Source organism: Cibotium barometz, chromosome 45 (genome assembly GCF_041138505.1).
Source record: "Cibotium barometz isolate CiBa-2024 chromosome 45, ASM4113850v1, whole genome shotgun sequence".
NCBI classification, from domain to species: Eukaryota; Viridiplantae; Streptophyta; class Polypodiopsida; order Cyatheales; family Cibotiaceae; genus Cibotium; species Cibotium barometz.
The window spans coordinates 23,438,687-23,465,931 of NC_141090.1; the positions used below are offsets into that span (position 1 = coordinate 23,438,687).

General features: G+C 43.8%; 1 protein-coding gene across 6 annotated transcripts in view; it reads right to left on the reverse strand.

The window, feature by feature from the left end:
* LOC147612548 (uncharacterized) overlaps positions 1-20,722 on the reverse strand; it is a 66,860-nt gene extending 46,138 nt beyond the window's left edge. Inside the window, exons 1-3 of one of the 6 annotated variants that reach the window (XM_086783164.1) lie at positions 20,326-20,722; positions 18,745-19,689; positions 18,018-18,569 (exon numbers count right to left, since the gene is read on the reverse strand). In XM_086783164.1, the coding sequence (XP_086639290.1) occupies positions 18,018-18,569; positions 18,745-19,608 (1,416 nt within the window). In that variant the 5' untranslated portion in view covers positions 19,609-19,689; positions 20,326-20,722. Of the gene's footprint in view, positions 1-18,017; positions 18,570-18,744 lie in introns of all 6 variants that reach the window. The other 5 variants (XM_086783165.1, XM_086783161.1, XM_086783163.1 and 2 more) reach the window with 5 other exon arrangements.
* Positions 20,723-27,245: the final 6,523 nt, after the last annotated feature.

Genomic DNA, 27,245 nt, shown 5'->3' on the forward strand with positions numbered 1-27,245 from the left:
CTTTACGCAGCCGAGGCCGGCAGCAGTCTCGAGGCCCGCGAGGGCAGCTTCGTGGCGGTATGGGACGTCGTGAGGAGGAGATTGGTCGTATGTCATGTGCACAGTGTGTATCTACCGTGTGCTACACGCACGCAAGACTAGTTTCGAGGCTTGGGGAAGCTTAGAACTAGGCAGGCTGATTGACGAGCTGAGTTAGGGAAATACTAACGAGCGGGCACCCAAGTATGGACGGGCGGGCGCCCAAGTGTGGACGCCCGATGACCGGCCAAGAGCCTATAAAAGGGTGGCCAAGGTTAGTTATTGGGATATAGAGAGTCTCGCGAGTTTGTGAGAGCTCTATGGTCTTGGAGCCTGGATCTAGTGCAGACGTGCACCTGCTTTACGCAGCCGAGGCCGGCAGCAGTCTCGAGGCCCGCGAGGGCAGCTTCGTGGCGGTATGGGACGTCGCGAGGAGGAGATTGGTCGGTACGTCATCCTAGTTAGCTCAGCTCGTGGCTCGGTGGGGACAGCCAAGACTGTGGGCTCACCCACGGCTATCATGGTTGGGAGGTGAGTCAGGCCTGCACCCCCTTGTTGTTTGTTTGTTCGTTTGTTTTGCAGGTTTCGAGTCTCGAACCAAGATTGATCACGAGGAGATCCGTGGGGATTTGACAGTGGTATCAGAGCATACCTCGTGAACGAGCAAGTCGGTAGGTAGAGAAGAAGAGGTCGAAGAAAGGTATGTGTTAAAAAGCTTGCTGTTTTTTCTGTGCATACTGCAGTTTTCAGAATAGTATGTGTTTTTTCTTCATCAAAGAAACCCATGTTGATGGGAGGTGGTAGTCTAAGTAGGGTCGTTGCTTTGCAAGGAAGAGGAGAGTCATTTGTGCAGTCATGCGCATGAACTGCAGGGAGAGAAACAGAAAAAGCACGTTGCACGTTGCTTTTCATTGAACGAGAGAGAGAGAGAGAGAGAAAGCGAGCCAGGCGCATGGTCGTGAAGAACTGCTGGTCGTGAGCATCTGTACGTTGGGCAAGTGTTAGCTTTTGGTGTCTATGCTGGCGGCCAGGCTTGCAGTCGGCCAAGTATGCGTAGGCGCTCAAGGTTGTGTAGGCAGGCGGCCTTGGCCTGCATAGCCAGGCAACCAAGCTTGCGTGGCCAGCCCAGGCAGCGCCTACGCTAGGCGGGCATGTACCCCGGCCAGGCCAGCAAGCCGGCACCCAGTCCACGCACGGCAGGCGCCCAGGGCTACGCTGCCGTGCTGCCCAGGCCCACGCCGGCTGGCGCAGGCGAGGCGCACACGCAGGCTGGTGCGAAGGTACTGGCAACGGCATTAGTGACGACAGCAGCGACGGTCAGAAATCAGGGTTAACAGCAGCGACGTCAGCAGACAGCGCCGGCTAATCCAGGAGGGATGAGAAAAAAAAAGAAAAAACAAGGAAAGCACTCGTTTTTGGGCTTTCGTTTTTTTTAATTTTTTTTAAAGGTTAAAACCCCCCCCCCTCCAAGGTTAAAGGTGTTTTATTTTTTTTTAAGAACCTAAATATATATATCCATATATATATATATATATATATATATATATATATGAAAAAAAAAACACAAAAGCTAAGCAAAAGCTAAGCCTAGCTTTTGGAGATTTTTGGCTTTTGGGAAACCTTTATAAACCCCCTCAAGAAAGCTTCTTGCCTCACATCTCTCAAGTTTTCAAGCTCTCAAGCTCTCAAGTTCACTCGCACTTTTGTTGTGCAAAGATCGAATTTTCTCTCCACGTACCCTCTTCACGATGTCGACCCAAGAATCGGAGTTGGAGCCCCTTGTAGCACGCGAAGGCTTGCCGGCTACGGAAGGTACCGATGCCGATCTTTTTGACGATTTTGTGTCAAAATCAGATTTCCAAGAGTTCAAAGTAGCTCTCGAAGCTTCTTCGACAGAACGTCAGGCACAAATCGCAACCCAGATGCAAGCTTTGCAGAACTCCATCGCTCTATTGACCACTACCCTCTCTACTTTCTCGGGTATGGATACCTTGGCTTCAGCTTTAGGCCCCAACATTACTCCGGAACCGTTTGGGGGCAAGCAAAAGCAGCGCACCAAGGAGATCGTGGACACGTGGCTACATAAGTGGCAAGTTCACTTTCAGTTTCATCCATATGATGACGGAAAGAAGATACAGTTAGCAGCAAGTTTCCTGTCCGGCAAAGCTTTGCTTTGGTGAAAGGAACTCAACCCTAAGCCAACGACTTGGGCACAATTCGAAGACGTGTTCAAGAAAGAATTCCTCAAGAAAGAGGATGATTATGATGTTGTTGCCCGGTTTTCAGCTTTGACCATGACCTCGCAGCACCTCACTTATGAGGTCTACCTCCAGAAGTTTCGTGACTTGCAGATGAAAGCTACAAAGATGGATCCCACTACTCTTTTGGGGTTTTTCGTAGCTGGTTTACCAGACTCGTACCGATTACAGGTCAAAAATAACAAATGTAAAACATTGGACGAGGCCATTCATTCAGCTCGTATCTATGATGATACAATGGTCTCTTCCAAGTCGAAACCCGTTACCGAGCAAGGAAACAAGCATAAACTCTCCGCACCTATGACTAACTCGACAGAAGGAAAGTCTTCAGACCAACCTTCGAAGAATTCAAGTTCGACACCAACGAAGAAGAAACGACTCCTTAGGGCTTTAAAGCTCAAGAAGGAAGGACGTTGTTTTATCTGCGAAGAAAAAGGACATGCGTAACGAGTGCCCGAAGCAAAAGGGTACCAAGTCAAACGCAGGACCCAAGCCAAAGACAGCTAACCAGTTGTCTTTGATAGGTACGTCAATTACTGTACTTTCTCACCCTAGTACTTGTTCTGATTGTCTGTTCAATTCTAAAGTATTTGGCTTGCATGATCTTCTCCGGAATGGCCATAAAATTCACATTCTTTTAGACCCTGGCAGTTCGCATAACTTTGTTAACTACAAACTTGTGCAGAAATTGAGTCTTGATACGACACTCAACGACCATACCTATGAGGTACGCCTACCTGCGGAAAGGCAAGTTTGGGATCGCAAGGTGGAGATGCTTCCAATCCAGATTCAGGACTACAAAGACACTCTGGAATGCTATGTTATGCATCTAGAAATTAGGGATTGAGTGGTTTAAGACTCTTGAAGTCCAGATAGATTAGTCTACTCATATTTTTTCTTTTCAGCATAAGGACACCAAGTATAGTATTTTAGGTGATTGTATTCATCCCTCTCAGGGACCTCTTGTAAATACACTTGATTTTGGAAATATAATGGATTCTTCTTTGTATACCGCTTTCCATTGTGTATTGATTCCACTTTCTTCTTTTCTCATCCCTTCCATGGATGTAAATGACTTAAGTGTGTTTGAAAGCAAAGAATTACAGAAGATACTTGATTCGTTTCAAGACGTATTTCCTAAGGAACTGCCATCGAGTTTACCACCTGAACGGGCAGTAGATCATCGTATTGACTTGATCCCTGGTGCTCATCCTATCAGTATTCCACCTTACAGGATGAGCCAAGTTGAGGAAGATGAGTTGGTTAAACAACTCGAAGATTATTTGAGGATGGGCCACATCCGTCCAAGTAAATCACCTTGGGATGCACCTGTGTTGCTTAGGAGAAAGAAGGACAATACCTGGAGAATGTGTATAGATTACAAGAGATTGAACAAGCTAACCATTAAGAACCGTTATCCTCTCCCTAGATCAGATGACCTTATTGACCGGTTAGCAGGAGCGAAATATTTCACAAAGATCGATTTACGTACTGGCTATCACCAGATACGTATTCATGAAAGGCATGTCAAAACAACCGCCTTTCGGACTAGGTATGGCCATTATGAGTTTCTTATATTACCTTTTTGGTTGACCAATGCTCCAGCCACTTTCCAGCAAATGATCAACGATCTTTTTCGTGAACATTTGGGAAAATTTGTGGTGGTGTTCCTGTCAGAATACGCAACGGAGATGATGACCAGATCTGGGACACGAGCAAAAACGCATGCAGAAAATATAGCACAAGAGAGAGAGAGATGTAGCTGCAGCTTGTTAATATGCTCCCGCATCGTCGTCGACTTTGCAGGGCTCATAACCCGCATCTGTACTTCCAAGGAAATCCTCTTCATGGGCGATACCCTGTTGTAAAGTGAGACCAAATGCTGCCATATACCTCTGGCCAGCGTCATATGCTTTACATGATTGATTACCTGTGGTGTGCAATTGAGAAAGATAAACGAACGGACCCTGGCATTGACACGATCCCACATGTGTGTCTGAGCCTCCCGGTCCTTTTGGGTTGACGGTAACTCCCCTTCCTCAACTTCCGACCGTCCAACAATGACGAAATCAGCGAGGTCGTAGGACTCCAGAACAGATTCCATCATAACCTTCCATATGCCGTAGTTGCTCCCGTCCAACTGACGGTCCACCGGGAACGTGGGGAGTGTCGGGATCTTCACATGTCTCTCGGCCATCTCAAACAGATCTGCCATTGCGGGGATGTACTCTGAAAAGGGTGGGTGAGTGGGAACAAAGAAGAACTAAAACCTGCAAGTGGCTGTCCAGCAAATCAGCCCGCCTTCCTCTTGCTTCTCCTCTTCCCGAACAGTCCAAAACAGTCCACCAATCAGCCACAAAACAGTCCCCCTCTTGCTCACACAAATCCCAAGACCTATCTAGAGCCTAGGGCTCTGATACCATGTCAGAATACGCAGCGGAGATGATGACCAGATCTGGGACACACGAGCAAAAACGCATGCAGAAAATACAGCACAAGAGAGAGAGAGATGTAGGCGTGTAACTCTGCTCTGATATACACAAGAAGATCCCGATATGATACAATGAATGGTATGGGACTGGGGGCCTATTTATATGCCCCCAGATGGGCAGTCGGCCTGCTGAAAAGGCCCTCCATAACTGTAGCAACAATCCGCCAGCAGCACATGAGGCCCACGACTGCATACATCCAGTCGGCCAGCAGTGAGACACTCCACGACTGATGTCTGAGCTGTCGGCCAGCTATTGGGTCCTCCAGCCGCCTCAGGGCTGCCTCCCAAGCCATAGAAAAATGGGAAAAATAAGGGAAAAAATACGGAGAGTGGGGAAAGATGATAAAACACCTCATAAGGGCAGGCACACCCACAACAAAGACCCTGGTGTATAAATCTAGACAGGAGATGACTTCTAACAGTTCCTGGATGATATTTTGATTTATAGTCGTACTCTTGAGGATCATGTCAGACACCTCACGATTGTATTATCTATTTTAAGACAGAATCGACTATATGCTAAGTTGAGTAAATGTGAGTTCTTTATGACCGACATCATTTACTTGGGACACAAGATCACTCGAGATGGATTGAGCATTGACTATGACCGAGTTCAGAAGGTTCTGGACTAGCCTATACCGCGAACAGTGAAACAACTTCGTTCTTTTCTCGGTTTTGTTGTTTTTCTTTGGAAATCTGTACGAGAGTACTCTCAGCTCACACTACCGATGACCGACTTATTGAAAGGTCATGGACGTAAGTCAAACCAGCCTATCACTTGGAATAACGATTTGGATATGGCCTTCAGACTTTTGAAGGATAAAGTCAAGGAAGCACCTATCTTAGCATTGCCTGATTCTAGTCAGCCTTATGTTCTTGAAACTGATGCCAGTGTCACATGCACTCTGCACTCAGTGCATGGTGACAAGATGGCTCATCATCAGAAGTGCAGCAGTTGTACAGTTTTAGAACCCATTAGGATGATATTTGTCGTACGCCGTGACCCCATTGTACATCCTCAGTCCAGCCAGGATAAGTCAGGCACGAGCTACGTAGGTCATTCCTCAGCCTTAGTGGGTCAGTCAGTCAGTCAAGTCCCTTAACCCACTTGGAGAGAATCATTCATGCATGTAGAGTCAGTAGAAGCCTTAGGGTTTGCATCAGAAAGCACTCTGCATCTTGCATAATATGCATACATATGCCTGTGCATCATTTAGAACATCCCCAAAGCCTTAGGGAATTTACTGGGATTTATCTGGTATTTTTCCCATATTTATTAGTATTTATTTATCATTATTTGCATTATTGGGCATTTATAAATATTAACTTTATTAAATGACCAACCTCCAGTTAGTATAAATAGGCTTGCCTAGAGCCTCTTTTGCTCATTCAGTCTTCATTGTGCTAAGAGCTCTCCTCTTTCTTGCTTTCAGCCCAAGACTAATCCAACCCTAGAGCCCATAAGCTTGCTTCTCCAGCCCTTGAGAAACCCTAGCTTCATTCAGCCCTAGGTGCTTGCATTCAGCCCTGAATTCAGCACTCAGTTCAGGCCCAGATTCAGCATACCCTTCACCTTCAGTTCAACGCCAGCAATCAGCAATCTTCTCTGCGTTTTTACACAGCCGTACAGCAGCAGTGCTGCGTTTCTGTTCAAGCCGTACAGCAGCCCTGCAGTTCCCTGATTCTCATGCGTTTCAGTCCTCAGCCCTCTCTACAGTTCAGCGTTTCTGTCCACAGCAGATTCCAGCCCTGAAGGTTCAGTCTACAGCAGTTTCCAGCCCTGAAACAGTTGTTTGCATCAGTGTCCAGCCTTCTGTGCATCATCCACACATTCAGCAGTCATCTGGTGAAGGTAACTCAGCATTCATATGTGTTTTCAGCATTCTAACAATGTGTAGAACAGTCCACCTTCTTCTTCTTTGAGCCTCAGGTGTGCAGCCCTTCCTCATGCCCTTGGGAAGAGTGCATAGGCTTGAGATCAAGTCATTGAGGTGTTTCTACAGCAGTGTACAAATCAGCCGCTCTCCGATCCTCCGAGATCTTGCGTTTGGCTTATCTACAGTCCAAAGTCATTCTCTCTAAAGTAATAAAGCAAATACTATCTCGTTATCGGGATAGGGGGCCATTCAGTGGGTAATTCGGGACCCAATCTGGTGTACAGTTCTCATATCTCTCTCTCTCATCTCTTTAAAGTTTGAAGTAATGAAATGGATTGCTAAACTCACGAAACTCGGGATACAGAAGACGGTGTGAGCATATTGTGTGACAGGATCAACCAATACAAAGACTTCCGCTGCATATCACATTGGTATCAGATTCAGATAGTCCACACACACCGTATCCTAGCGTGGGGGCATCCTCGGATGGTTAGATTGCGTTCAGGCACGACCACCGACTTCAGCATCATGTCTACAGGAGAGAGTACTCATCAGCCGGAAGACGTCTCCCCCGAAGGAGACCTTGTTCTTCCGCCTACAGCAGACACCATAGCTCTTCTTAGAGCTCAGAACCAGCTACTCATGGAGCGTCTCCAACTCTTGGAGGCAGCAGCAGCACATCCTTCTACACCTCCAGCAGCACCCGACTACATCTCCCTCTTCTTTCAGATGGAACAACAAAGGAGAGAGGACGAGGCCCGAAGGAGAAGAGAAAAAGAAGAAAGACGGGACTATGAGGAAGCCCAACGCAGGATCAACGAAGACCGGCGTCAGGCTGAACTCGCCGCTCGGGAACACCAACGTGAGCTTGATCGAGAACGTATGTTACTCGAACACCAACGGGAAAAGGAGGCCATACACCTGAGGTATCAGCAGCTCTCCTCAGTCTCCCCAGTCATAGGTGTCGCCAGCCAGCATCCCGCAGCAGCAACCACCATCATTCGCAGTCAACCGAATTTCAGCAAGTATGATGGTAAGTGTGATCATTCTTCAGTTAATCAATTTGTTCATCAGTTTAATGCTCATTTTCCATTAGCTAGGATCACAGATTCACAAGACAAAGTCCACTTAGCGGCTCCCCATCTCACTGGTGAGGCAGTCACTTGGTGGCAGCATTGGTCTAGTATTCATACTGACCAGGCCACAGGTGTCACAGCCTTTGACTGGGACATCTTTGTCCATGACCTGAAGACCAGATTTCTCCCGCCCCAGTACATGACCGGTCTGAAAGACGAGTTCTATGGACTCAGACAAAACGGTTCCCCAGTGCTTCAGTTTTCCGGTAAGGTTATTACTTTAGCACAGCAGTTAGGGTTATCTGAGTAGGCCAAGATGGAGCAATTCATTCGTGGATTGGACTCCAACATTCGGTTCACAGTTCGTAACTTTGAACCAAGTACATATGACCGGGCTTTGACTCTCGCTCAGAATGAAGAAATGAAGCTCAACGAGGGCAAGCCCAAGCAGGCATCTCAGTCCAGTACCAAACCCCAGCAGCAGCAATCAGCTGCACAGACAGGGAAAGGTAACGCATCTTCTAAAGATGCTAAGAAGGACAGCAGTAATAGCTCCAGTTCAGGGGGTAAGAAGGATAAAGAACCTAAGAAAACCCCTGATGAAAAGGCTAAAGCAGGCATTACTGGAGGTTATCTTCCTCCAGAGGAGCAAAAGAAGTACCAGGCAGAAAATAGATGTTTTTTCTGTCATATTATAGGGCATGGTAAGAAGGATTGCCACAAATGGCAAGCGGCACAAGCTGCCAAAGCTCCTTCTGCCACAGTTGCCACAGCCTCCCCAGCTCCTCCAGCCTCGCCTACTACCTCAAATGCAGTTCAACTTTTACCTTCCATGCATCCTATGCCATCCGTGGTATTTGATGCTAAGCAGGAGGGTGAGAGCGATGCTGCTCAGAAGAGCCTCATCCGAGCTTATCGCTCTGCCCAGGGCCGACAGTTTGTAGTCCTTTTCGATATGGGTAGTTCTGAAGACGCCATCTCTCCCCAGTTAGCTAATAAATTGAACTGCACATTAGTCCCATATCATCTGGATGTGGACGGGTTTACACCTCGTCTTCGCACCCACATTTCCCAGAAGGCACAGCAGTTTGCCTTTGAAGTTCAGAAGGCCTCATTTCAACGAGATTTCATCGTCTCCCCTCTGTTAGGGTGTGACATGATCTTAGGAATTCAGTGGTTCCGTCAGTATGAGCCTATTCCCAATTGGGGGCAGGACACTTTTACTATTTGTAAAGGTTTTCCTGAGCCTGTCATGATTCGGGGGGATAGAAGCATTCTTGGCATCCCATTGATTTCGCATCTCCAGGCCCGACGAGCTATCCGCAAGGGAGCAGAAGGAGCACTCCTTTATGTTCGTGCTCAAGCAGACCCTCCCTCATTAGTAGCATCCATTACATCTTCAGTCCCTCAGTTAGCAGACCTCCTATCCAGACACCAGGACATTATGCTTAGGGACGATCTCCCACCCAGTCTCCCACCCTCTCGCCTTGAGGACCATCACATTGATTTGGTCCCTGGATCAGATCCTCCTAGCAGGTTTCCCTATCATCTTTCCAAGACTTTAGAGGGCGAGTTGGAAAAGCAGTTATCTGAGCTTCTCCGAGCCGGATTCATTCGGCCTTCTTCCTCCCCATTTGCTGCACCTATCCTATTTGTCCAAAAGAAGGACAAGTCTGCACGCCTTTGTGTAGACTACAGGGCATTAAACAAACTCACTATCAAGAATAAGTTTCCTATGCCCAGGATAGAGTACATTTTGGAGCGTTTAGACGGTGCTAAGTTTTTCACTAAGATCGACCTCAAGAGTGGTTACCATCAGGTCCGCATTTTTGAAGCTGACATTCCAAAAACAGCTTTCAGGACAGAGCGTGGTCACTACGAGTTTGTAGTCATGCCTTTTGGGCTTACAAATGCACCCGCAACATTCAATAAGATGATGTCTAGGATTTTCGCAGTCCACATTGGAAAGTGTGTCTTCATATTCCTTGATGACATACTAGTCTTCTCAGCCACTGCGGAGCAGCATGAGAAAGATGTGGAGAAAGTCTTGCAACTTTTGCGAGATAATCAGCTCTACATAAACGCCAAAAAGTCTATCTTTGGTGTTAAGGAAGTTCAGTATTTGGGCTACATCATCGGTTCCGATGGGATTAGACTGGACCCATCAAAGGTTCAGGAGGTCTTAGATTGGGACATTCCTAAGACCGCCCAAGAAATCCGTTCATTCGTAGGTCTTTGTCAGGCCTATAGCACACATGTCCATCAGTTTTCCAACCTTGCAGCACCTCTTACCGACTTGCTCAAGGGGGTGAAGACTCGCAAGCAGAAAGTCTCAGTTACAGGTAAGGCACTTGATGCATTCCGTGCACTCCAGAAAGCTGCCTCAGAAGCACCTGTATTAAAGTTAGCATCATGGGATGAACCTTTCGAGGTCATCACCGATGCCAGCAATGTAGCCATAGGTGCAGTCCTCCAGCAGGACAATAGACCCGTGGCATACTACAGCAAAAAGTTGGATGTCGCCGAAAAGAATCATTCGGTATATGACAAAGAGCTTTTGGGTGTGATCACAGCGCTCAAACATTGGAAGCCTTTTCTTTATGGACAGGCTTTCACAGTGAAAACAGACCACCAAGCACTTAAGTGGCTTTAGACTATGCCAAGTGCCCAGCGGAGTGATCGACAGGCCAGGTGGAGTCAAATCTTCCAACAGTTTGGAGGTATGATTGAATACATCCCTAGTAAGCATAACCCAGTAGCAGATGCTCTCAATCGAAAGTCCAGCATCCAGGCAGTCCAAGAAGCTACCATTCTCGAAATCACGGGGAAGGACTTGGATAATATGAAAGACCAATATGTCGACTCCCCTAAGTTTGGTACTCAGTATAGTTTGGCCCTCACTTCTGAGCCTGGCCACTATTCTGTACAGAACGGTTGGTTGTTCTACAAGAACCGTCTCTGTGTTACTCGAGAAAAGCGTTCCGCTCTTCTCCATGATGCCCATGACTCCTTAGTTGGAGGACATAGGGGTATCAACAGTACCCTCGAGAAACTAGAACGGTCCTTTTATTGGCCAAAGATGAGGCGTGATGTCTATGCACATGTACAAGCCTGTAAGATTTGTCAAAAAGTCAAGGTTCCCCATACAAAGAAGACAGGTTTACTTCAACCTTTGCCTATCCCTGACGGACCTTTCATCGACATATCTATGGACTTTGTAGGGCCTCTACCAGCATCCACTGGATCCCGTAACACTCAGTGTTTTACCATTGTGGATCGCTTTAGTAAGTTCTGCATGCTCATCCCATGCAAGCATACGGCCACAGCCGAGGACGTAGCCCGTCTGTTTCTCAAGCATTGGTATCCAATTTGTGGTTTGCCTAGCACCATAACATCAGACAGAGATTCCAAGTTTACCTCGCATTTCTGGAGGGCATTATTTGAAAACTTTGGAACTAAGTTGCAGTTGTCTAGTGCATTCCATCCCCAGACAGATGGCCAGACAGAAATTTATAATCAGTTGGCCTTTGATGTCCTCAAGTCATACTGTCATGACCAGCAGTCCAAATGGGAGCACTATCTTCCATTGGTCCAAGCTATCTTGAACGACACTCATTCATCCAGTGTCGGACGGACTCCATATGAAGCAGCCTTTGGTCGCCGTTTTTCTTCTCTTTTGACGAGAATGGTGTCTCTATCTTTAGAGGCTAATAAAACCACGGAAGCATTTTCCGAGATCATTGAGTCAGTCAAAGACCGCTTGACCAAAGCTCAGGAAGCATATAGCAGACAGGCAAATAAATCTAGACGAGATGTCCACTTCAAGGAAGGGGATTGGGTCTATTTGCGTATCATGAAGCAGAGATTGAAACAAGTGGGCAAACGTTGTCCCAAGCTTTCATTCCGTAGTTTTGGCCCTTTTCCAATAGTTAAGATAATAAGCGATGTCTCAATGAAGTTAAAGTTGCCTGCCAGTTGGACAATGCATGATGTTTTCCATGTTTCTTAGCTAAAACCATATGTTGGTCCAGAAGTGTTTGATGTTTCCGATGAACAGCAGCCAAACGTGGTAGACGAGGCAGAAGTTATTGAGCCTGAGCAGATCCTTCTTCATCGATGGAAGCATGGTTCTGGTCGACGGATTCGTCAGTTCTATACGAAGTTCCGAGATCGAGGTACCCACGAAGCCGTATGGCTCGACGAGGAGTTCTTCCAGGAGTACCCCCAGTTATTGGCGGACTACCTGGAAGCCATGAACCTGCCGCCAAGCTAATCAGGAGGGAATGTCACATGCACTCTGCACTCAGTGCATGGTGACAAGATGGCTCATCATCAGAAGTGCAGCAGTTGTACAGTTTTAGAACCCAGTAGGATGATATTTGTCGTACGCCGTGACCCCATTGTACATCCTCAGTCCAGGATAAGTCAGGCACGAGCTACGTAGGTCATTCCTCAGCCTTAGTGGGTCAGTCAGTCAGTCAAGTCCCTTAACCCACTTGGAGAGAATCATTCATGCATGTAGAGTCAGTAGAAGCCTTAGGGTTTGCATCAGAAAGCACTCTGCATCTTGCATAATATGCATACATATGCCTATGCATCATTTAGAACATCCCCAAAGCCTTAGGGAATTTACTGGGATTTATCTGGTATTTTTCCCATATTTATTACTATTTATTTATCATTATTTGCATTATTGGGCATTTATAAATATTAACTTTATTAAATGACCAACCTCCAGTTAGTATAAATAGGCTTGCCTAGAGCCTCTTTTGCTCATTCAGTCTTCATTGTGCTAAGAGCTCTCCTTTCTTGCTTTCAGCCCAAGACGAATCCAACCCTAGAGCCCATAAGCTTGCTTCTCCAACCCTTGAGAAACCCTAGCTTCATTCAGCCCTAGGTGCTTGCATTCAGCCCTGAATTCAGCACTCAGTTCAGGCCCAGATTCAGCATACCCTTCACCTTCAGTTCAACGCCAGCAATCAGCAATCTTCTCTGCGTTTTTACACAGCCGTACAGCAGCAGTGCTGCGTTTCTGTTCCAGCCGTACAGCAGCCCTGCAGTTCCCTGATTCTCATGCGTTTCAGTCCTCAGCCCTCTCTACAGTTCAGCGTTTCTGTCCACAGCAGATTCCAGCCCTGAAGGTTCAGTCTACAGCAGTTTTCAGCCCTGAAACAGTTGTTTGCATCAGTGTCCAGCCTTCTGTGCATCATCCACACATTCAGCAGTCATCTGGTGAAGGTAACTCAGCATTCATATGTGTTTTCAGCATTCTAACAGTGTGTAGAACAGTCCACCTTCTTCTTCTTTGAGCCTCAGGTGTGCAGCCCTTCCTCATGCCCTTGGGAAGAGTGCATAGGCTCGAGATCAAGTCATTGAGGTGTTTCTACAGCAGTGTACAGATCAGCCGCTCTCCGATCCTCCGAGATCTTGCGTTTGGCTTATCTACAGTCCAAAGTCATTCTCTCTAAAGTAATAAAGCAAATACTATCTCGTTATGATTGCTAAACTCACGAAACTCAGGATACAGAAGACGGTGTGAGCATATTGTGTGACAGGATCAACCAATACAAAGACTTCCGCTGCATATCACAGCCAGTGACTATGCTATCGAGGCTGCTTTATTTCAAGATGGTAGATCGGTTGCTTTTGAAAGTAAAAAGCTAGACGACACTCAATCTCGTTGGCCAACCCTTGAGAAGGAGCTTTATGCTGTGATTCATGCTCTCAAGGTTTGGAGACATTATTTATATGGCTCCAAGTTTGTGGTATTGACTGATCATCAGTCAATCAAGTATGTGTGTGATGCGGATGATTTGAGAGGCACGAAAGCTCGTTGGGCAGAGTTAATGCAAGATTTTGATTTTGAGATCCGTTATCGGAAAGGGTCCATGAATAGTATTGGAGATGCGCTTAGTCGGATTAGAGAGGTGAATACTTTGTCGTTCACCGAGATTTCTACTGACTTATTTCAAGGCTTTGCAGGACTGATAGTTATTTGGTCCATTTTGGCAGAAGATCCAGGACGAGAGCTCATTGATTGACCAAGACTCGGTGACTGAGCAGTCTACTATTCAGGCTGCAGGAGGCCAGTGGATGATTCGGAATGGTTTACTATTCCGTAATGACAAAATTTGTGTACCACAGATCCCGGACATTAGGTCCAAGATTCTTAAGGAGTGTCACGATGCCCCTTCTGCTGGACACCCTGGGGTACACAGGACACTATCATTAGTGAAACACACTTTTTATTGGCCAAAGATGAAAGGGTATGTAGAAGATTATGTTCTCAAGTGTCAGATTTGTCAGGCAAATAAAGCTGAACGCTTTAGACAGGCTGGGTTGTTGCATCCTTTGCAAATCCCAGGTAATAAATGGGAAAGTATTTCCATGGATTTTATTACCGGATTGCCAAGAACACATCAAGGACACGATTCTATTTGGGTTGTGGTAGATCGCTTGACAAAAATGGCTAGATTTTTACCGACCCGGAAGACTATTACAGCTACGCAATTAGCACAGCAGTTTATCGAGCAATTGTTTAAACTGTACGGGTTACCACAGGACATAGTCAGTGATAGGGACTCTAAGTTTACAAGTGATTTTTGGAAACTTGTTTTTGAGAAGTTGGAAACAACTTTGAATTTGAGTTCCTCAATCTGATGGCCAGACTGAAAGAGTGAATCAGATTTTGTAGGATATGCTTCGAGCATATGCATCCAAAAGACAAAGTTCATGGGAGGATTATCTTCCTATGTTAGAATTTGCATATAACAGTACTAAGCATACGAGTACAGGGTTTAGTCCTTTCATGCTTATGTATGGTTTTCAACCTAGATCACCTGTTACAGTACGATTCTCAGGACCTCAACATGATGCAGCACGTAATTTTTTGCAAGATATGCAAGAAATGTTACAAGTTGCGAAGGAATCTATTAGAAGTACTCAAGACCGAGACCGGTTTTATTCTAATAGACATCGTTCACCCAGAGAGTTCTCTGAAGGAACGATGGTGTATTTGCGAGTTCCGAAAGATTTCGAGACTTTACAGACAGGTAGATCTCCGAAATTATCCCCTGAAAACTGTGGACCATTTCGTGTTACACGACGGATTGGTTCAGTTGCATATGAATTGGATTTGCCTTCTCATGTGAAAGTTCATCCTGTATTTCATGTCAGTAGACTTAAGGAAGTACTGGGTGGAGCAGATCAGTTAGTTACTCCTCAAGAAATTATAGATGTCGAGGACATGACATTTGTTCCGCACGAACCTGAAAAGATTCTTGGATTTCGTAAAAGAAGATTGCGTAATACGCTTATCACGGAATACAAGATCAAGTGGAAGGATCATTTGAGGAGGACGCTACATGGGAGACATTGACTACTCTTCAGAGAGATTACCCTGGCTTTTTAGTGAGCTCAGGAGTAAGCTCTTAGAGGAAGGGGAGTATGTCATGTGCACAGTGTGTATCTACCGTATGCTACACGCACGCAAGACTAGTTTCGAGGCTTGGGGAAGCTTGGAACTAGGCAGGCTGATTGACAAGCTGAGTTGATAAAAACTAACGGGCGGGCACCCAAGTATGGACGGGCGGGCGCCCAAGTGTGGACGCCCAATGACCGGCCAAGAGCCTATAAAAGGGTGGCCAAGGTTAGTTATTGGGATATAGAGAGTCTCGCGAGTTTGTGAGAGCTCTATGGTCTTGGAGCCTGGATCTAGTGCAGACGTGCACCTGCTTTACGCAGCCGAGGCCGGCAGCAATCTCGAGGCCCGCAAGGGCAGCTTCGTGGCGGTATGGGACGTCGCGAGGAGGAGATTGGTCGGTACGTCATCCTAGTTAGCTCAGCTCGTGGCTCAGTGGGGACTGCCAAGACTGTGGGCTCGCCCACGGCTGTCATGGTTGGGAGGTGAGTCAGGCCTGCACCCCCTTGTTGTTTGTTTGTTCGTTTGTTTTGCAGGTTTCGAGTCTCGAACCAGGATCGATCACGAGGAGATCCATGGGGATTTGACACTTTTGCTGTGCCTATCTTATTTGTGCAGAAGAAAGACAAGTCCGCACCATTATGTGTGGACTACAAGACTCTCAATAAGCTCATAGTGAAGAATAGGTTCCCAATGCCCAAGATTGAGTATATCCTTGAGAGCGACTCAACGGTGCAAAGTTCTTTTCAAAGATAGATCTCAAAAGTGGCTATCATCATGTTCGGATCTTTACGGTTGACATTCTAAAAACAACCTTCAGGACTGAACGTGGCCATTATGAGTTTGTGGTGATGCCATTCGGTCTCACCAATGCACCTGCGATGTTTAACAAGATGATGTCCCCAGTATTTGTAGAGCTCATAGGAAAGTGCATGTTCATCTTTTTAGATGATATACTCATTTTTTCTGCAAAACGACAGGGCAGCATGTGCACAATGTCGAGAAGGTCTTGCAACTTTTGTGAGACATTGTGCTCTACATTAATGCAAAGAAGAGCGAATTTGGAGTAGAAGAAACCCATTACCTCGGATATGTTATCAGTGCACCCTAAAAAGGTAAGAGCGATTCTCGAATGGAATGTCCCCAAGAATGCGCAAGAGATCTGCTCTTTTGTGGATTTCTGCCTAGCATACAGTACCCATATGGATAAATTTTCCAACCTTGCAACACCTCTTACAGATTTGCTCAAGGGCGTGAAGACGCGTCGTCAGAAGATGTCCGTTTAATAGGCAAAGCACTCGAGGCATTTCATGCAATGAAAAAAGTAGCCTCTTAGTCTCCGGTTCTTAAATTGGCTTCATGGGATGATCCTTTGGAGGTAATGACCGATGCCAGCAATCTAGCCATAGAAGCTGTCCTCCAGCAGGAAGGACGTCCGGTGACCTATTATAGCCAAAAATTAAATGATAAAAAAAGAATTATTATGTGTATGACAAAAAGCTATTGGGGGTGATGACAGCACTTAAACATTGGAAACACTTCCTTTATGGGAGAGAGTTGTTACACGCGGAAGCTCTGGGGGTCTTCTTTCAACCCTAAACACATCCTGGAACATACTGATGCAAAAAACGTAAACAAAAGAGAGAGAGGAGAGAGAGGGAGAGAGAGAGAGAGAGAGAGAGAGATGGTTGAGAATTCAGTATATCATATAGTTTTTGATGTTTCAGATGAACAGAAGCCAAACGTGGTTGACAAAGCAGAAGTCATTGAGCCTAAGCAAATCCTTCTTCATCGTTGGAAGCATGGTTCCAGTCGAAGACCCCATCATTTCTACACGAAGGTTCGAGATTGAGGTACTCACGAAGCAGTTTGGCTAGACGAAGAGTTCTTTCAAGAGTACCCCCAGTTATTGGCAGACCACTTGGAAGCCATGAACCTACCACCAAGCTAAGCAAGAGGAAATGTCACATTCACTCTACACTGTAGTGCATGGTGACAAGATGGCTCATCATCAGTCCATCATCGTTGTAGTCTAATATGGTCCCAGTCGGATGTTATGGTCAATTGGTCATTTTGGACCAAGTCGTGGGTTGGCCGACGTTTGTCCATGCCGGCCCTAGGTACTATATATAGACTAATTTGGCAGCCTTAGTTTATCATCGAGTTCATTGTATTCAAGCACTCTTGTAAGCAAGACATCCTCTGTCCAGAGTCTGTCTAGATCACCATCAAAGCTTCTTCCCCGAAGCACACGGGTGGGCTGACGCCATAAGTTTGTAATCAAGTTTTGCAAGCAGTGCTTTGTATTGTGCTGATCCTACTTCCAAGTTCCACTATTGTGTATTCTTACATTTTCTATTCGTTACCCGGAGAAGAAGCATGCATTCCTAGCCAAACGTGAACAAGAGTTATACTAGCTCTTTTTGAGCAAGGATGACTCGGATGTATGGTGCATTCTAGTGGAAAAGAAAACCCCAACACCCATCACCAATCCTCTCCTATGCACCATAGCTTATGATGTCCCAGACCAGCCCACACCTCATTTGTCCCACACCCTAAATCCTCTATCCTCTTCAACGCTATACTTGCTGAATGCATATAGAAGTGCATGGATGTGATGGTAACGCAATTACAATCCTAAAAGATGAATGAAGTTATCCTTCGAGGTGCTCAAAAAGTTAAACCCAGTTATTACACGTGCACTCTCAAAAATTGTAATGTTTCTTGCCATTCTCGTGAAAAAGGTCACAAAACTTCGCCCCCACCCACCCAAAAAAAAAATGATATCAAATTCTTTTTACTATTCACCTCACAAGGGATTCTGATTCAACCAAGTAACATGATCAATAGCAGCACAATCTGATAGATGGCACTTACCTTATACCAGTGTTTGCTCATCGGCTTGCTCACTACACGTATCTGTCGCATACCATCTGGAGGAAATGCATAGGAAAAACAAAATGACTTCCTCATTCTGCTATCAATGCTTATATCATGTTTGTAAATGCTGACCACGTTTGGACCTTCCCAGTATCTTTCCTCCAGAAAGAAGAGAAAGGGCTTTCTACAAACAGATCTCACAGCCATTCTAGTGTCAAAATCAAACTCCCCTCCTCCATCTTTTTTATTCCACGCCTTGAAAGTAATCTCAGGCCTCTCCAATTCTCTAGGAAGGAAAACATAAGGGTACACCTGTACCACATAGCCTGATGAAATGGAAAAACTGAGTCCCTTGTCCCGGTCGTAGCAAATGCATCGTTGTAGAAAGCTACTGGGATCTGTGTGCATGGCCTCTGTCAAATGCCGCAACCCATGTAGAGCACTGAATTGTGGAAAGATCGGTTCCATTTCATCCAGGTGATGCATAGATATGAATGGGGCTATGGGATGAGCTGCCAGCAGACCAAAGATGTTGCCGTGGACATCAAACTGCAAAGCCACATAACAAGACAGGTTCTTCTAAAAGTGAGTTCAAAATCCAAAAAGCATTGGCACTCCAATTTATGCAAAGCCATGACTAGCACAGTAGAAAACAGGTTTTACTAACACCCAGATGAATAAAACCAAGTGTACCTTATGAAAGCGAAAGTCAAACCCAATGTACCTGATGAAAGCCGGACTCTTTCGTAAGAGGTACCCCCAACTCGGTGATACAGGCATGTAGCCGGTCGTCACTGCCAAAAAGAAAAGGGTATCGTTCCAAGCACTCATCCAACATGTTGGAGAGGGCCTCTGCAAGTGGGTAGCTTATTGCAAATCCTCCCCCTCCAAACGCCATTCCATGACTAAAGTAGGTGTTGGAAGAGTGACTTTCTGAAGGGTTGCCTATGTAGTATAGCTCTCTTGGATCATACTTCCTCAAGACCCCTAAGAGGTTGTCTGCTGAAAATACTGTATCATCATCACTCATGATAAACCAGCGCACGTCAGGCAGATTCAATTTGAATGCTTCCTGGACTATTCTGGCTATACGAATTCCAGATGGATGCCCTGTTGGATTGGCATAGCTGAACCTGCTTATATCTTCTGAGACTCTAACTTCGGGGAGTGACTCCTCTGGCTCGCATGCCACACTCTCTTCCAACCAAACGAACCCTCGCATTTCTTGCGGCTTCCACCATAATTTCACATACTCCTTGCGTCTAGGCCAAAGTTGAGCAGATCCTGCAATCCCAAAGAGGAGATGATTCATGTTTAGATCATCTGTCATGTTCAAGCCATGCCAATGTGATTTTCTTGCAGGCTGATCACTGGTTTTCGGCTCTTCTAACTGCAAAGGCTCCCATGGAAACATTGAAGGGCTGCCTTGCCACTTTTCATCTACATGAAAGCAATGCCTATGAGGAGCAAAGACTAAGGAGACCCAAGCACATATTGCTATGGAAAGAACAGCCGCAACGAGGATGGCTGTGCTAGCTTTGAAATGCTTCCATCTTTTGTTCTTGCTTCCAGTCAAAGATCGCTCCATTTGGTAGTGTGACGTTGAGCATTCCTCTCATGGCCCTGGAAGCTCACACTAAGAAGCTCTCAGCAACTTACGAGTTATAGTCTGCTGAAAGCCCTCCATCGGTAAGGTTTGCCCATTGGGGAAAAAAGTTTCATCATCCAGATACCAACGATCACGTGAAGAGGTTGGTTCAAGCGCAAGGAAATCCGTAAGAAGATTGCCCACATGCATAGTTTGAAACAGAAAGCTGTAAGAGGATCACACCACCCACATGTACAAAAAGCTTCAAGCAGATGACCCAGATGCACAGAAAGCCTCAAAAGGATCGCCAACATACACAAAAAGCTTCAAGAAGAAGAAGATCCCCAGATGCACAGAAATCCTCGGAAGGATATCTTATATGCACAAAAAGTTATAATAGAATCATCCACATGCACAAAAGCTGCACAGAAGGCATCGATAGGCACAGAAATATTTGAAAAATAGCCTACATGCACATGAAGCTTTGATGCGTCATGGGGGGCTTGAAGAAGGTCTCCGAAGGCCAGAGAAACGTCTCCCAAATGCACACAAAGCTACAGGAAATTCGTCCAGATGGACAAAGAGCGATGCCCAAATGCGCATGTAGCTTAAGCAAAGCTGCAGGCAGCGTAACGATGATCGTTTAAAGAAGGTTAGATAAACGTTGAAGCACGTCTCTGAGATGCAAAGAAAGCAAAAGCAAGCAAAATCGCCCACCTGGACTATAATTGAAATGGGCTCCAAGGAAGGTCGTGCAACTGCGCAGATAGGTCGCCCAAATACCGATCTACAAAGCCATTCTGACTGCGAAAGGCGCGATTGCGGACGCGCTCTCTCTCTGTCTCTCTCTCTCTCTCTCTCTCTCTCTCTCACACACACACACACAAAGGGGGACGATTCGACAGGGTCAACTGCTAAGGAATCTGATCTTGATGCTGTAAGTTTGTTTTCTGCATTGTGCCCTCTCCGCCTTTTCCTTTTTGCGAGATGTGACCCCTGGGACCCGCGATTACTTGCTTGCAAGAAAAAAGACAGGTTGCCCACGACAAAAAAAAAAAGTCCAAGGCTGCGTCAAAAGGCAAGGAGGAATCTGCTACTAACAGCAACATCAAGCTTCAATATCGAGCGCTTTGGCTGTGTTTGACCCGAGAAGGCGCAAGTTTTTCTCAAAAGAATTGTAGCCCACCATCACATACACTCTGCACCTTTTCCTTTCTCTATTGGCAGCAAAGGAAGCCCAATCTCCTTTTGATTCTGTTAGCCTACTGTTTTGCTTTCTCTATTCAAAAGGAAGCCCAATTTAACTCCAAACCCGCGCCTCTCTCTCACTCTCTCTCTCTCTCTCTCTCTCTCACACACACACACCATTTTCAACTCCACTTTCACACGCATAGGTACCATCCACTCCAAAAGTATGTGCCTTTCCGCCTACCAAACGCCAAGGTAGGGTCTAAAAGCAACGTGAGGGGTACACTGGACGCCAATGTCACCCATGGAAGCGCAAAAGAAGCATAACCTAAGGATCATTCACATGGGCTACTGGCATGTACCCCCGAGGTTCTTGCAAATTGGGCACAGATGAATGATGCTTGCTGATCAAAGTAACTATGCAAGTTCGGCAAACTACCAATAGCCAAAGGATTATGCCCTTTATATTGATCTAGAACCAATGACCCCTTGGTCCACACTTCACAGAAACAAATCTCACCACTCCATATCCATTTAGGCCCCCAAGAAGGGTGGCCGGCTTCGAACAATCACTTTGTTCATAAATCTAATTGTAAACCTACTAGAAGAGCCTACATAGGAAAACTTTTAAAAAAGGAAACTTAAAAGTGTAAGTGCACTTCAAAACACACACAAACACCACCATCTATATATTATTTACAAGATGCCTCAACACGATGCTAATAGGGGCCTACAATCAGTTTTTTTATTATTAATTAATTAATTTAAGACGAACATTATTGAACCTTAAACTTTGATAAATGTAAGGGTTCCACTGCATTATGTTAAGATTGAACACAAAGGACCGCTACGGCCCTAATGCAAACGGGGTGTGCGACGTTTGGAATCCGACACATCAGCTCAAACTTCATAGTAATTAGCAATAGCCTTTGAGGCACAGGACCCTTTGCAACGTGCAATGCCCTCTACAACGTGCAATGCCAACAGATTTTTATTAGACCGACACATCAACGATCAACAAGCAACGATACAACGTGCAATGCCAACGGATTTTTGTTAGACCGGCACAGCAACGATCGACAAGCAATGATCATGAGGCATTTGAACTCGTAGAAGTTGACCTTGCCATCGCTGTTGAGGTCATGAGTGTCAATCATCCAGTGGCATTCCGTCAAGGTGGAGGCCTTGATGATAACGAGATGCCTTGGTGGTGGGTCATCAATAACGTGATGGAGCTCGATGGCATCGTCGATGAAGTTATCTCGCCGTCCAGATCGATTTTACAGGCCTTTCAGTGCCTTTATCTCCCTCTCAACAACCCTATCAGACGAACGCACGACTATATTTTCTGTTGTTTGGACGTGCATAGGCGACAATACCCCAATGAAAAAGTAGTCTTGGTCCTATGCAAGGTAGACGAGGCTTCTCTCCCTCTCTCATTCGAATCCACCTCATGGGAAATTTTTTTGTATTGAGAAAAAAAACTATGGAGATGGACTGTCAATCAAGAGTAATGTTTTTTAAGGTCGAGGAGCCAATATGTGTGGTACCTCTTAAACACCCTTACCAACTAGCCAAACACCCTTACCAGCTTGCCTCAACACAATGTTGCTAGGCGGGGTTTAAACTTGCAACCTCTTAGCACCGCCAATTGGGCAATCATTTGTTAGCAAAAATGAAAAACATTAATGGAGGGCTCAAGTACCTTGCAAGTGTATAAAATCCCGAAATCATGTTGTTAGACATGTTATATCCATGTAGTGCTTCCACAATTTACAACGGAGGTAAAGTTGAACTAAAGTCACCGCAAGGTAGGTTAACCTAGTTTGGTACAAACAAATTGAGGCATCTTTTAAGCACAATAGTGCATCACGTATAGCATGATAGCAAAGATGAAGCAAAACGCAACTGTTATCCCAAGGACTTGTTGTACCCCCACAAGTATAGTACAATAGCAAAGATGAAGGAAAACATTAGTGTCACCACCACAAGAAAGAGCTTGTTGAACATAACCCACATAAATCCATTTACTAATTGCGCATAAATGGGCATGCAACTTGACTTTGAGGTTTTTATTTTTGCACCATGTGGCCATGTGTGTATAAGTGGGGTTCTTCTTACTTCTGTACTTCCTTTATTTTTATAATAAAGAGCGATCTTCCTTCACATTGGTCACATGTTCATTCTCCTTGTAATATCTTATCCATGAGCACTCTTGACCATGGGGGTTGTAGTGCTCCCTCTAATAAGCATGTGGATTCTCTCTCTCTCTCTCTCTCTCTCTCTCTCTCTCTCTCTCTCTCTCGACTACTGAACCACCTCCAACATAGCATTAGACATTACGATAAATAAGAGGATGTATTAAATGTGAAAACAAAGATGCGTATTTCTGAATCAATCTGGATTGTTACAACATGATCAAAGTTTAGAATTTTGTTAAATATTTACAATACAAACTAGAGCCTGAGATATACATAGGCCTGGCTATTTTAGTAAATAAATTAGAGTTCTTGAGTAAGGAAATACTTAGGCAAGCTTCTTCCAAAGCTATAAGTTTCCATGTTTAAGGGATGACCTGTTGACGAACTAGTCAAAACAATCATTATAAAATAGAGTTATTGGGTAAGCAACAAATACTTGGGCAAGCTTCTTCCAAAGCTACAAGATTCCATGTGTAAGGGATGACTCACTTATGAACTAATCAAAATAATCATTATAATTTAACGCCTAAAGTTGAAGGGGAAGGACTAAACCTATCATCATCCATAAGATTAAAAAATTTAGAACTATTATTGACCATTGATGATTTAGTCACAATAGTTGTTATTGCCAAACTCTTAAAGTTGAAGGAAAAGGGCTATATATGTCACCATCCACACACAGAAACAAGTTAGAAGCAATATTAATCTTATGGAAAGGTAGGTGTCACCAGCACTCTCTTCCTTATTATTATGGTCACAAATTTATAAAGTAAGTTATACACAAGGTTCTATCTTGTAGTTAATCATGGTTCTCAAGGCAAAAGCAAAAAAATTAATGGCATTAAGGAAAGGGATCCAAAATTATATTGACATTAACTAAGTTACAAAGAATGCATATTGAAAAAGGATTCAAAAAATTTAATAGTGTTGTAATGCAAGTAAAACAAGTAGGTACTTGAAATGTATGTTAGAGTCAAATACCCATGATGCATAAAGTGGATTTTATAGATTTTTATTAAACCATTAGGAAATTTCTATACTTAAAAAGGGACCATATAAGGGTATTCTCTCTCTTCCTTAAATCAAGGAAAAGTGTAAAAGAAAGTATAGAAAGTAGGCACACTCTCTCTCTTCTTAGAATCTTAAAGATCAAATTTAAGCAATATTATAATAGATTACCTATTTTTTTGAATTCGACAGTGTCCCTTTCCAAAACAAAACCCAATTTTGTCAAAACCTTAAAAATGCTATTAAAAAAATGCGCATCCATTTGAATAAAAAATGTACAATACATTTGATTTGACTCCCATGACCAACCTCCTATCTTTTCCCCTTCTAGTTTCATTATTATGAGACGGCAATCTTCATGTACTTTAATAGGGAAGGTATTTGAAATTTCACCATCTAGAACTTGAATTTTTGTATTTCCTTTTACCCACATATTTCTTAATGACTTTAGAGATTTTTTGTAAGTTTTTTCCTGAATTCTTTTGTGTATTTTCACGTAAACTAATTTCCCTCCTATTTAGAGGATATTTGGGGGGGGTTGGATTTATATGTTTACTTCTTTGTGTTTCTCATCACATTTTGTTATATTTCATTTGGAGTTTGGGTGAATTTTGGATTTATGTGTTTAGTTCTTTGTGTTTCTCATCACATGTCGTTATATTTCATTAAATTTGAATTATTATCTTCCTTTCCCTCCATTTCAAGGATTATTAATTGAAATATCGATGTAAATCTATTAGACAAGATAAGTTTGAAGAGATTAAAAAGGCTAATATGGGGTGCTTTTGTTTTTAAGTGCCATTTTTATGAAACTTACAAATCATTTTTCCCTTCATTAATCTTTCTATCAGAAACAACCAAGCTCATGAACATGTGATTGTTTGGTCTACAATAGCTCAAGAGAGCGGAAGAAAAAATCATGGAGGTATGTTTGATAGTTTTGTTTAATTAAAAGGTATGTTGTTTAGCAAATTTATAATTTTCATGTGGTTTAATAGTTGAAATTTGATTTCTTCTCTTATGTTGTGTCTTTAGTAAAGATGACGATGTCGATTTTTGTGTGCTTTTTATATTGATTTCATTATTTTTGTGGATTGGTATGTTGTTCAAATAAAAGGTACCATTATATTTGTAGATGTATTTTTTTTTGCAAATGTTTCAGGGAATTTAAAGGAATCACTTTTATCAAGATCTTTTAAGAAAAGTTTCTTATTGCATTCTCCGATAGTATTTCCATATCTTCATTTTCTAGTGGATGAAAAACTTGTGTAGGCATATGTTGATGGTAAGTCGTGAAAGAGTGTATTACTATTGGTATGTTGCTAAGTTGATTTGTGCAACTGGGCATTGGCAATGCCGGCCGAGCAGTCCCGGATAATCTACAGATTCTTTCTCAATTGATAAAAGGAACGACCTTTTAATGGTACCCTTCTGTATGTTAAAAAATGTGTAAAAAAGGAATTTTAAAAATCCCTTCTGTTGAACCCACGTGCTACGCTTACATATTTATGAGTGACTCCCCCCGAGTCATGTCATTAAATCATATAGATGGAAGAAAGTAAATGAGAAGCATTACACTTTGAAGCCTTTGAAGGAGAAGTCTGAGAATAATGTTAAAGTACAATTGGAGTTTTTTACTGGTCAAAAGGGTTGGAATAGCTCCCTTAAGCCTATGGGGGGAGTCCATCCTGGTGGTAGTTGAGAATGATGCCAAATGTTCGGCCATGGTAGTCCATCCTGGTGGTACCATTTATTTTGTTTCTAGTAAAATGGTGATACTAAGAAGTTTTCCAATGTCCTTTATGTGCCACATATTAAGAGGAATTTTCTCTAATAGTTGTATCTGACCATGACTTGAAGGTGCTATCATCACAGATGCTAGTGGCAATGTCATAGGGAGAGGAATCTGGTGCAACAACTTGTACGAGTTGTCAACTTTTATATCCTGAGTCGATGTTCGGATAAGAGTAAGCTATGGCATGAAAGATTTGGGCACTTGAGCTTTTGTAGTCTTAAAAGAGATACAAAGGACTAGAATTGTGGAAATCTACCAGCATTTTTAGAGATGCCAAATACATGTGAAGCTTGTATAATGGGAAAGCACCATCGACATACATTTTCACAAAAAAAAAATCAAGAATTGTACAAAAGGCTCCTCTAAAGCTTTTTCATGCCAATATTTGAGGTAAAATACCAACTACTACATTGAGTGATCTTTCCTACTTTCTGTTATACTGATTGATGACTTCAATAGGAAGATGTAAGTGAGACTCTCCCATTGTGCAATTGAGTCTTGCTCTTGCTAATCTCTCTCCCTAATGCATGCTAGTGAGTGTGTGTGAGTGATGTGAGGTGAGAGGAGGGACAAGTACATGTAGTGTAACACGGCTGTGTGACAACGCTCGCGGGGAGGCGCGGTGGAATTGCTTTGTAGAGCTTGGAGACCTCAAGGGTTATGAGCTTGGCCATTGGAAGATTCTCATGACAATTGCGGTTCACCAGGTAATCTCTTGTTGGATGTGTTTCAAGAGGGGTTAGGGTGAGCCATAACATTTTTGGTGTCATTGCCGGGGAGCCATCCCCTTGGCTTTTTTCATCGCTTTTTCTCTAATCTATGTACTACCCATTGTCTTGATTAATGGTTTCCCATGAAAAAGGTGTGGATTTGATGGTGATTTGTGTGTGATTTGGTGTAGAATAGCTCTCTTTTTTGTTTTGTAAAGAATGTTTTTTTGCTTAATTTGTTATTTTTGTTGTTGCTAATGTGGTTTTTAATGTTCTTAGGGCTTGCATATAGAGTGTATTAAGTTTAGTTTGTATCCAAACAATGCAATTTTTAGTGAATGTTAGCTCTCTTTAGAGTTAAACATAGAAGTAGGATCATTAATTTTAGCTTAAGTTGTATGTTTTTTGTTGGAATTGTATGCATTAGAGTGTTAGCAAGCATTAGGAGTTGCTTAATCCTTCATAAAATTTCTCAAAACCATCAAAAAACTCTTGAAATCAACTGATTTCTCTTAATTGATTGGTTTTCTCATTAAGGATGATTAATCCACTTTAAGAGAAAAAATTAGAAAATATGTTATTTGGGGTCCGAATTGATCATGTAAATAGTCAAAATTAGCGTTTTTGAGTGTTTTGAGAGCATATAGATGCATCAAAACACCTGATTACATCAATTGGAGGAATTTGACTCTCTTTTGCTTAATTTTGTCTTAAAAGAAGAGACCAAAATTAAGA